This window comes from Acyrthosiphon pisum, chromosome A1, assembly GCF_005508785.2.
Source record: "Acyrthosiphon pisum isolate AL4f chromosome A1, pea_aphid_22Mar2018_4r6ur, whole genome shotgun sequence".
NCBI lineage: Eukaryota > Metazoa > Arthropoda > Insecta > Hemiptera > Aphididae > Acyrthosiphon > Acyrthosiphon pisum.
This window is the reverse complement of record NC_042494.1, coordinates 75698059-75710342: the sequence shown is the minus strand read 5'-3', so window position 1 is coordinate 75710342 and position 12284 is coordinate 75698059. Positions and strand designations below refer to the sequence as shown.

Genomic DNA, 12284 nt, shown 5'->3' with positions numbered 1-12284 from the left:
GGTCAGGTCTGCGTGAAACGTGCTTCGGGCTAAATTTACTCTCGTAAAATATCGTTCAAAATAAATATAAAATAAGAAATCTACTTACAGTTTATGTTGCGCTAGTAAATTTTTTTACGAGAAATGTATCAGTGTTGATTGCATTTTTTGTATGTTCTCTTATCTTGATACTCTGCAGAAAATAACATTCGACAAAATTGCCACTTTGTCAATGTCTGCAGACTCACCACTGTAGCGGATCTGAAAAGAAATATGTAGGTAGGTAGGTCGTAAGTACTATATTATGAAACCTACTTACCTTTATGTATAATTAATCTGTATTTTATTTTGGATAAAAATAAACCATATACTATATACACCTATACTGGCCAATTCTAATACAGAATACTGCAGTCATAGGTATTACTAATTACTATTGATTATTATAAAATATAAATACTATCTAGTAATAAAGGATAGTATAGGTACCTACACAAAAATCTATATTATATATACATTCTAAAGGGCCAGCTGTACATGTAATATTTACATACATGTTCCAACAATTAAAATTAGTGTTATTAGATCAAAAATTAAAATGTATGTAAAGATATATAATTCTTTAGAGTTCAGTGCAAAAAACATGTTAACTTCCATGATATTATCGAATATACCTAAGCCCATAGTAGGTACTAGGTATAATTAATTCTTATATTTATGCTCAAATTTTAACTTCGGTACAATACGTCATATACCTACTCTTATTTCTTAATATAGGTAGTAACAAAACAAGTTGGACAAATAGGTAATAAAAAAACCATAGGTACATTTGGTATTTATTTATTACAATTATAGTTGAATAATCAAATAGAGCTATAACTATGCATCATACCTATACTAATTTTTCTATAAAATCATGACCATAAACATTTACCACGAACTTAAATCAGGTTAGGTTAGATTTTTATTAGTCATGTTACAATATAAATATGTTTTATGATTTCTAATCAAATTTCAAATCTACAAACTAATTTAATCTTCACTATCCAGTACCTATCTAAATAATAATCTTTTAGGTATTTAAAATAATATTAAAATAATTAAATGACAATATAATTTGTTGAATAAATACATTTTAAAGTTTTTTTTTTGCACAAACATATTTAAATTCACTGACTTTTAAAGGTTATATTATATTATGCAGGCCACACACCGACATGTCACTAAGCTGGACAGTTGTTGTTAACTTATATTATTATGTACCTATTTGTGTTTAAAGATTTGTAAACAATATTGCGATAAGATATTTTTCATTAAAAAAAATAGTATTTATAAAACCTATGTCCTACCTATACACTTGCAGACTTACGATATTTTGTTATTTTTAATTTGTTCTCTCAGATACAACAAAAAGGTTTGAAAAATGTGATTTGAACAGAATTTATCAATTTATTATTAAGTTCAAACATTATGTTGTATATAAATATATAATACAACAATATATTTAACTAATATATTGTACCCATACAAATGTAAAGTAGATTGTAATTTTTAGGTATATATATAATATATAAATGTATTATTGTATTAATGATTATTGACTAATAACGATTGATGGAATAGTAATTTAGTTCTGTTCCAATTTAAAATATTATAATAAAACTAAACAAAAAAATAATAAAGAATAAAGATTAATATCATACTTATACGGCTTTTACACTAAATATAAGTAACTATAAGCATGTGTCCGTAACGGAACAATATAACCGATTGTTCCAGAACGTTGTTAATAATTCTATTACGCAATCATACGGAACAACATATAAATAAACTTTAGACTATTCGTTCCGGAACGTAAATTAATGGAATTTGTATAAATTTATAATAACATTTTATTTTTGCAAACGTAAAATAGCTTAAGTCGTTAAATCTATAATATTATATCATATTAGGTATGTAATTAGAAACTTAATTAAAATAACATATCGGGTAACATGATATCATACCTATACTGACTATACTTTATAGTTTATACTCAATATAAGTATATAATTATAATATACTACTGCATAAGTAGAGTACTAGAGTGAAGATAATATATGCTAAATATACGTACTTAATAATAATATAATATATACAAGTAAAAAAAATGCAAGGTGGTGCAATATAGGTGGCATTACATATATGACCAGGTGGCTGGAGGATCACAACTCAGCATAGGCACAACTAGACCTTATATTTTGGGTTGATAAAATTATACCAAGCGTACCATAAAAGTTACTTTATTCATTTAACACAGACAGTGTTTCTCAACCAGGAAGAGGGAGCTCCCCTGGGGGGAGAGAGTTTGGTGAGGCACAAGCAGCCATCATGAAGTAAAATTTGTATTTAAATAAATTATTTTTATTTTACAACGTAGGGATAAAATAAAATAAAAATAACGACCGGTTATCGGGTAATCGATAAAGGTCAGAATGTTTAGCCGCTAAACACTCATAATCTTCGCCGGGGTACCTACTCGTTTGTGCCACTACGACGTCCATAAATTAAATGTTTTCAATTTATTGTAGGGAGTGCGAGATTTTTGAAAACCTACAAAGGGGGCGTAGAATAGTAGAGTTTAGGAACCACTACTTTATCAATTTAATATTTTAAATTCTGAGCGGAGCGAAAGAATATATTGTATTTTCAATGATGTGGTTTTTTCTGTGTGTCATCAACATTTGGGTTGGTAAAATTGTTCCAATTTTCGAAATCAGCATAATTCGTGATAAAAAAGTAAATCTAGTTGGTACTTTTGAGAGGTGAAAATTGAAAATCCCAATTAGGTAATTAAATAAAACGCCAAGAAAAACAAAAAAAATGTGAAAAAATGTGATAATTTTTTCACAAAACCATTTTTATTTTTATGGTGCGATTCAAAAACTAATGAAGGAACGTAGTTCCTTAAAATTTTACCAAAGATTTAAATTAGAATTTTTGATGACTGGTAACATTTTTGAAATATTTTGTCTCTTTTTAAGAAATTTTTCGAATTTTGTAAATTTTTTTTAAATTATTCTCGATAAACACTTTTTCTATTTTCACATACTAAAAAAGCTTGAAAATTTAATACAAGGTCCCTTATAAGTTTCACTAATGGAAGCTCAAAAATATGAAGCATTCATAAGCACGATTATTTTTTTATTTGCATTTAAAGTTCAAATTTTGACAAAATTCATCAAAATTTCAAAAAACTATTCTTCAGTTAAAAATGTACTTATTTAAGTTTTTCTATTCATAGCTGACTTTAGAAATTTTAGTAGAAGTTACCACAAATGTTGCTACCTTAATCAAAAAAAAAGTTTTTTCTAAAAAGTAACATCAATGAGCGTTTGAATTTAATTTTACAATATTGGATTTTCACCGGTAAATTAACGATTTTTTGATGTTTTGTTGTAATTCAAAAACAAATAACCCCGGCAACTAGTAAATTTTACCAAATTTTAAAACTGTCATTTTCAATAAATGGTAAACTTTTCAAATTATTTTGAATTTTACTAAATTTGATTATTTATACAAGTATGCTGGACTGACACAACGTATCCGCTCAGAATTATTTTTCTTATACAAATATTGAAATATACAATGATTTATCATTGAATTAAAATATAAGACATCCATTGGTCATTGTAAAGACATGCTCAACAACTACAACTACTGTACAGCAGAGTGATACCCACTCGTCCACCTTTTTAACATATTTTCTTTAACAATAACAATCAATTAGGTCTTAAATAAAAGATGAATAATAAATAACTATAGGTACCTACCTCCTATCTATATAAAAGTAATTTTTCTAGTCTTCAGTTGCAAATTCAGTAAATAAAATTTAGTAATATCTTCAGTTTTTAATTGATCTAACAATAATAGGTACATTTGAAAATCGTTCTTGATTCATGCTATTCCGTAGCCAATTCAAGTTATTTGAGAGTGCTAACACAGTATTTGAAGGCGATAGCCGATAAGTACGGTAACTAGCCAACACCAACTAGTTGCGTCCATGACAAAATAGGTCTTGCGCCTATGCTACATTGCTACACTAAGTCCGGCTTACTAGTATATTCCACAATCCACAGATGCCTATATCATAATATAGACATCTGTAGCATATTCCTATAAAATGCAGGGTGACCAACCGTGACTTCCCATTTTCCTCTTTTAGTTGAACGATAAATCGGGAAAACACGATGGACCATCCTGTGTAAAAATATTTTTTGGTAAACGATTCAAAATATAAATAATATGTACCTAATAGTGGTTTAAAAGTTGCAATTCATACTAGGTATGAAGATAACGGCAGTGACGCAATTATTGGGAGTGTTGGGTATGCAATTCACAGGGGCCCCCGAGATCTCATATACGATATTCCTACTATAATGTTTAATATACAAAATAATATAATAATAATTAAGTATTAATACAATTAATATAATATAATCTATTATTCTATATATATATATATATTATAAAATAGAAGCCCCTTTTTTGTATGTACGAGGATATCTCGAAAAGAACTCTACTTATTTTAATACGGTTTTCACTAGTAAATCGGTCGAGCCACGAGGAAGGTTTTAATGTACAATCATTTTCTTTGGTAAAATGAAGCCGGGTGGCCAAAAATAATAACAATCTATGTCTAATATGATTCTAAACGGTTTTCATACGGGTCTATGAACAGCACGGGATTGCGACAGTCCAGATATAAATATCTATGATTTATATATTCATATATTATATATATATAATTTATATTTATGACCTGTGGAGGCAATTACGTTTTATCAGTCAATACAGGTTCAAAATTGAAGTCAGAATCGTTGAAAAGAAAATTGAATATGACAGCCTTTTAAAAAATTATTCCTTTTTTTTAAATTAACTGAATTGACAGCAGCAGACATTAGGATATCTGCTGATATTTTAAAAAATGAATATAATACAGATTTGGGAACTTCATTTTCCAATGAATGTATTCATTTGCAGCTACCTAAAAACAATTTCCAATCCTCCACAGAGTATACAAGATATGTTAATATTAAAAAATAATAAATAATATATAAATAATTATAATATTATAATATTATATTTATAATATATAAATGTTAATAAAAAATAATATTAAAAATGAGTTAAAAGATATCTTTCCTTATGTGGATATTGCTTTGAGAATGTTGTTATGCACTCCAGTTAGCAACTGTTCAACCGAGAGATCTTTTTCAATCCTAAAACGTATAAAATCATACTTAAGGTCAAGCATAGGAGAAGAAAGGTTATCTGCATTAGCAATTATGAATATAGAAGCTGATATAACTACAACAATAAGCTGTGATCATATTATTCAAGAATTTGCTCTAGACCGTGCACGTCGAAAAATATAAGTAATTTTTTTTAAATATTGTTTGTTAATTGTTGAAGTATATTAATAATTATTTTAAATATATTTATTATCCACAAAAAATATCAAATGTATATTTCTTTGTGGGGGGGCTAGAATTTTTTTTTATTATTTTTAGTTTTGAGAACGATCGCTCTGCTGCTGCAACTGTAATGGGTAACGTCAAATACAAAATAAAAGCAGTGCACACATCAGGGTATGTTGTTGTAAAAGGAGAATGTTCAATTAATAACATTTCTGCAATTTCTTTTGTTGTTTTTGAATTTTTCAATATTATATCCTTAAAACATGAACGAAAAGATAGAATCTGATGAACAAAGTCTGGAGAAATATCGTGGTTATACTTTTTTTGTAGTATTTCTGCTTCCTTGTGTAGTTCCTCGTCGTTTAGTTCTGATAATGAAATAGGTTGTAAGCATTTAAAAAAGTGAGAAACGTAATTAAAACTTTGAAATCTACGTTCCATTTCATTGATACTACGATCAAGTGTTATATTAAAAATTTCAACTTCAAATTTTTTTCCAGGTGATTTTAATCTTTGGTCTTCACAAAGCTCATCAAAAAACATTTTTTTTTTGCTATACCTTTGGTTTTTAAATGTTGGTGTTATGCCCCATGTTTTCGAAAGATTTGTAGCTTCTGTGAAAAATTCCGAAAAATGTCCTCTTATAATTTTCAAATTACTTGTTAATGTTTGTAGTAGTCCTGTAGCTTTGTGAAGATCAATATCTCGCTGTTGTAACAATTGTGAGACACCATCTACTTTTTTTAGTATATCACTTACAAATACCAACGTTAATACAAAGCTGAAACTTTCAAGACTTTTTACAAGTTGTTTAGCTTCTGAAATTTCATTTCGGTCACAATAATTTAATAATTATAACTATATATTTTGTTTGTTACATTCGATACTAGTGGTGCTATAAGAATAACAGTTTTATAAATAATTAAAAATATAATAGAATAATAAGTACATTATTTTAAAACTAAATTTATTTTCTTTCTTAATTAGTTTAGGACTTTATATAATATTAAAATAGTTCATAACGAACCACATATTTTTGTTTGTCAAATTCCCTTCAAAATTTATCAAAATAAAAGATTGAATTTTTTATTAAACTATTATAGAATGGCAACATTAAACTACTTACAATATCAGTTGTTTCCGCAGGCGTAGATTTCACAGTCGTACTTATACATGAATTATTTCCAAGATCATCTCTATTCAAAAAATCATTTATTCGCGGAGTAGTTTTTCTTTTTCAATGCGCTGTTTTTTTAATTTTCTTTTTAAACTTCCACTTGAATATAACGTTTAGACATTATTAATAAACAAAATTGTAAAAATAATTGAAAATATTTATTTAAATAATTAGTATCAAGTAAATATAAAATGTAAATATAAATAATAAATTAATATAATTTGTATGTAGTGGACAACCCGACAGGCGACAACGAACGTGTCCTACAAAATACAAATCATAATAGATTAAACAAACAGATAATAGAACTGCCAACTGCGAAGCCTACATGATGGTGGCTGCTTTAGAAACAATATTCTTAGAATAGCTTATCTATATAACTAACCGTCCGTTTGAAAAACCAGTGACGTTTATTATATAAGCTTGATTAATACATATCATGTTAAATTATTTAATTATTATTTATTACCAATAGGCTATAGGCTATAAGTGCACATTATAAAAACTAATTCACTTTTAAGTTGACTTGTTAATTGTTATGAATATAACATGGATATATAGTTATATGAAATAAATTATTAATTTGTTACAAAATAACTAACAAACTGTTGTATTGTTTAAATACATATTAGTATTACTGTAGTAGTATAGTCTATAAAATAATATGCAATAAATAATAATATGATTAATATGCATACCAAGTATCGTCTGTGGAAGCATTAAGAAATATAAAATAATAATATTATTGTTCAATTCGCTTACTAGTGCTGCTATCAATTTTATTACAATATAAAATACTTTATTAAAATTTCAAGTTTTGCTTTATTTTACCAGCAGATAGCAGCTCTATTGGACACTTCCTTGTACAGCTATAGATAATGTTATCTGTACTTCATTGAAAGATAACAAATATATAACATTACAATTTACCATTGAACATGATCATGGCTATAGATAGTATGGTTACCCATCGACGTATGATTCTCATACTTGAAAAGTGCGTACCGAAATGAATCTCTATAATCAGTATTAAAGTTAAATTAAACAGCTGGAGACTTAAGCACTAGCGCTTATATGTCATAGTGGCTATCACGGAACTACAATTTACATTTGAAAGTTAATTGCATTTAAAGTCATTAGTCATTACCACAAATAAGCGCTAGAGCGGAAGTTTCCGGCTGTTTAATACTGATAATGGAGATTCATTTCGGTAGACACTTTTCTTTTCTATTCGTTGGGCAACCATACTATCTTTAATCGTGAACATGATTGAACCATATGATATCACATATGATATCATATAGTTCAATGCAATTTACAAGTTGTTGATTGTTGATAGTTGATAAATCTAAAATCAAAATCAGTAAAAATCACAATTAATAATTATAATACTTCGGATTGCTACAAATGGACGATTTAGTAAAAACTTAAAAACGAAGTACTTGTTCGTGCTTTGAAACCTTACACTCCAGTACGTAATTGTCCGAATTGTCGTAATCAACAGATTTGAGTTCTTAAGAAAAATTAAAGTGTTGGGTTCTATAGATACCTATATAAATCCATTCACTCAGCTTTGAATCTTCGTAAAAATGTAAATATTAGTTAATTGTAAGTTAATGATTTTTAATACAAAAATTATTATTGTACACAATTTTAACGATTAATATAACTATGTTTGTGGATTTAAATCGGATTCTCACTAAATTTCCTACTAAACACTTGGTGTACTGCTTTGCTTATGGATCTGGTGTATTTCAACAGGCTGGTCGTACGGATCGTGCAATGGTGGACCTAATATTTGTTGTAAACAATACACACGACTTTCATCAAGAGAATTTAACAATTAATCCAGATCATTATTCATCGATTCGTTACTTAGGAGCATCAGTCTTATCAAGTGTTCAAACTTCATTTGGTGCTAATGTATATTTTAATACACATATCACAGTAGACAACTTAATGTTCAAATATGGCATTATAGATGTTAAAGATTTTCGTCAAGATTTACAGTCATGGTACACACTTTACATAGCTGGCCGACTTCAGAAGCCTGTGTTAGTATTGCGTGATGAAGGATTAAGTGATTTGGTTATGCATAATCTAAGAAGTGCTGTGCATGCTGCATTACTTCAGTTACCTGAAAAATTTTCCGAAATAGACCTATATATTGCCATTGCAGGTCTATCGTATCGAGGAGATTTCCGTATGATTATTGGTGAGGACAAGAACAAAGTGGCAAACATTGTACAACCTCAAATAGAAAAATTCAGGACATTATATACACCAGTTTTTAAATCAATGAGCGATAGACTGTCTATAAATTCATTTTTAGAACAAGACAAGAGTTCGGAGAGCAAATTGTATCATTTACAAAGGTTACCACAAAATTTAAAGAATATTTTATTCAGATCTTATAAGAACAAATTGAATAATGATAGAATATTAGAAGATTTAGCAAAACAAGATGATGTTAGTAAAATTGTGCGCAATGGTATTTGTAGAATAGTTTTTTATTCAAGTCTTATGCAAAGTATAAAAGGAATACCAACAGCTGGCTTACTCAAGTCTGTTGTCTATAGCTATAGCAAATTAAATAAAATGGTTAAATCTATGTTTTTATAACTAATTTGATTACCTAAAAAAATAATATTGTTATGTTATTAAATAATTGTATTTGTATTAGGTAACTGAAATTAAACTTTATATTATTGATATTAAACAAAATTGTACACTTATTATTTATTTATTTATTTATTCATCAAATTGTTTTTATGTTCATACATATAACAATTTTAGATAGATATTTTTATTTATGTAACAATAATAATTAGTATGTTATAATGAAAGACAATAATAATGTTGATCATTCTTATAAATTTATAATTTCAAATAATTTAGCTACCTACCTACTTACACATATAATTAAATTATAATATCCAATACCCGTAATTATCTTAATATGAACTTTTTAATGCCAAAAAATCATTAAACAATTAATGAATCAATGGTGAGGTACTGCAGGTACCTTAAACAAGATTTAGTTGGTCCATTCAATTTTAGTGAACCATTAAATTAATACATTTTTTTATACAACTTGTCATACTTGTTTTTAAAGTAGAACACAATTTAATTTTTTATTAACTTGGGAATTTTTATTTAATTGAAGACATTTAGACATAATAATAATTAAATAACTATTTTTTTTTTTAGTAAGTTTTTATATATAATATTTTAAATTTAATTTGAGTGATATTATAATTAGAATATGATTATCAGTAAACTAAAAATGCCTAATTCAATTTCATAGTATAAATATATAATTAAAAAAATATATAATCATTACTCATATAAATTGTGGTGTTAAATGTTAATTAGACCATGAATATTGTTGTATTTTCAAGTTGTAGCTTTAAGTATAAATTCAAAAAAGGATTACATTACTTTATTCTTACAAAAAATGTTGTTTCAATGAAAATATAACATCTTTATTGAACAATATTTTTCTTATAGACACCAATCATTGAACATTTACTTACTCGTTCTGTTTGTCTCGATAAGACAGTAGATCATAGCATTAGGATATTGTTAGTAAATAATTATGTTTAATGACCTTATAATACAGCTCCAACTTTGGACTGAATACAATGCAACTGATATAAGAATAATTTAATTTGAGTAAGAACCACATTGACTGTGGTAGTGTGGTTTACAGTTATTATTTAAATACATTAAGGCGCCCGGTGCCAATGTGATTTTGACCTCAAAAACACGGTTTACGGGAATAATGATCCTGCCCTGTAGAGTTAACCAAATTTGATAATTTTTTTTTTTATTAATAGAGGAGAATATTATACAGCCCCCATCGAACTCCTTTTTTCGTTATTTTCATCTCAAACTTAATTATAAGTCTTTAAAAAAAAGACAATTTTTAGCTTTTTTTATAAATTATTTTATACTATTATTTAAAATAAAATACAAAATCAGAGATCGATGCGGGCTGTAGGAAGTCTTCTTCTTTCAGATAGAATAATACTCATCAAAATCCGACAATTCTATAAAGCTTGAGAGTTATTCCCGTAAAGTAATTTTTTTCTAATACACCCTATCAACTACCCCTAAATAGTTATCGGGTAGTAGATTAGTGGAAAAGTCTTATAATTGAGGTAGCAACTAAAATATAAAATTTTAAAATTTTAAAATTTTATAGAATTGTGGAAAATTTGAAAAACTGGCACCGGGACCCTTAAGGTAACATAATAAAATATGTTATACATAGGTAATTAATAAAGAGTGAAATAGTTGTATCAAAATTGACCTAACCAATCTAAGACATAAATCTGCTTCAATAAGTGCAATATTTAGCTATCGCCAAGATCAAAGGCATGTTTAATATAACTATCAAAGTCCAAAGATATTCAGTAATACATTACTAGTTAATAAATTCACATTGTAATAATTTATAGTGATCAATGGTAGTAGCATAACAAGTGTAGCACTAACAGATAGTTGTTAGTATCTCTAACAAGTAACAAGTGTCTATAATTCTATTTTCATTAATATGGATGTCATTATAAGTTATAACTCATGAATCATTAATAACGATATTATAAACATATTTTTTTTTTCAATTTTTGAAAAAAAATTGTTAACAAATATAGAAATATTATGTTAAATAAACTTAAATTATACCTATATTACTTGTAAAAATATCTATAATGTGAAATGATCGTATAACCGTGGCCCTTGCCGATTGACTGTTGGCGGAGAATCAAAAATTTGGAAATTTAATTTTTTTTTAAACTAAAATTGTATACGACAGCGCCGTCTATCGATTAAATAACGACACATTCGGGAGGTTTTATCCGGAATGGACACAATGGCGGTGGTAGATGACGCTGCTGTTATCTTCAGAGTTTCAGACGGCATCAACAGGTTGAATACCACGATTTAAGATGGTACTATCTTAAATCGTGTTGAATACATAATAATTAGTTTCCCAATGCCATTCTTTTGTATTTTTGTAATATTATATTAACGCGCCCGGCGCCGGCTATTTTTTAAGGAGCAAATCATTGGGAACTTAATTCACAATGCCGACTTGCCATCATTTAAAGTCTTGGTGTTCGGTTGCTCTCGAAAGAGTAATCTTGTATTTTTAAAAATCAACATTATAATAATTTAAATATTTAACTATACCTAATGTCCTAATGACATATTGACATTCCTATTTCGGTTTTTCGGAAACATTATTGTCGGAGATTTGCCATCATTTTCGCGATCCACGTAACAGATTGGTATCGCGTAAACTACCTAACAAAAAAGTACGTAAAAACAGTTTATAAAAATGATTAAAGTAAATATTTATTTATGAAAACGTATGTTATAAATTATAGTTCAATGTTATAAGTACTTATAACTATAATATTATTAAAAACAAAACAAAAAAGGTGGGTAAGTGGATGTCGCTCTGCTGTACAGTAGGTTACAAGTGGGTCACTGTTTAATAGATAGTATTAAATTTGAATTCAATGATATAATATCACTGTATAAGAAAAACGATTCTGAGCGGAGACGGTTTGTCAGTCTAGGTATTAGACATACCTATTATAGGTATACTTATCTATAGTATTAAAAAAAAATTGACCTATAATAGGTATCAATAATAAATT

General features: G+C 27.4%; 1 protein-coding gene across 3 annotated transcripts; it reads left to right on the top strand.

The window, feature by feature from the left end:
• Positions 1-7835: 7835 nt before the first annotated feature.
• LOC100166047 (phosphatidate cytidylyltransferase, mitochondrial) lies at positions 7836-9353 on the top strand. 3 transcript variants are annotated; one of them, XM_016802246.2, is made up of 2 exons: positions 7836-8206; positions 8377-9334. In XM_016802246.2, the coding sequence occupies exon 2, from the start codon at positions 8398-8400 to the stop codon at positions 9235-9237; it is 840 nt and encodes a 279-aa protein (XP_016657735.1). In that variant the 5' UTR covers positions 7836-8206; positions 8377-8397; the 3' UTR covers positions 9238-9334. The 3 variants fall into 3 exon arrangements, with proteins under 3 accessions (XP_016657735.1, XP_008180351.1, XP_001950841.1); XM_008182129.3 differs by having other exon boundaries at positions 7837-8223; XM_001950806.5 differs by having other exon boundaries at positions 7837-9353.
• The last annotated feature ends 2931 nt before the right edge of the window (positions 9354-12284 follow it).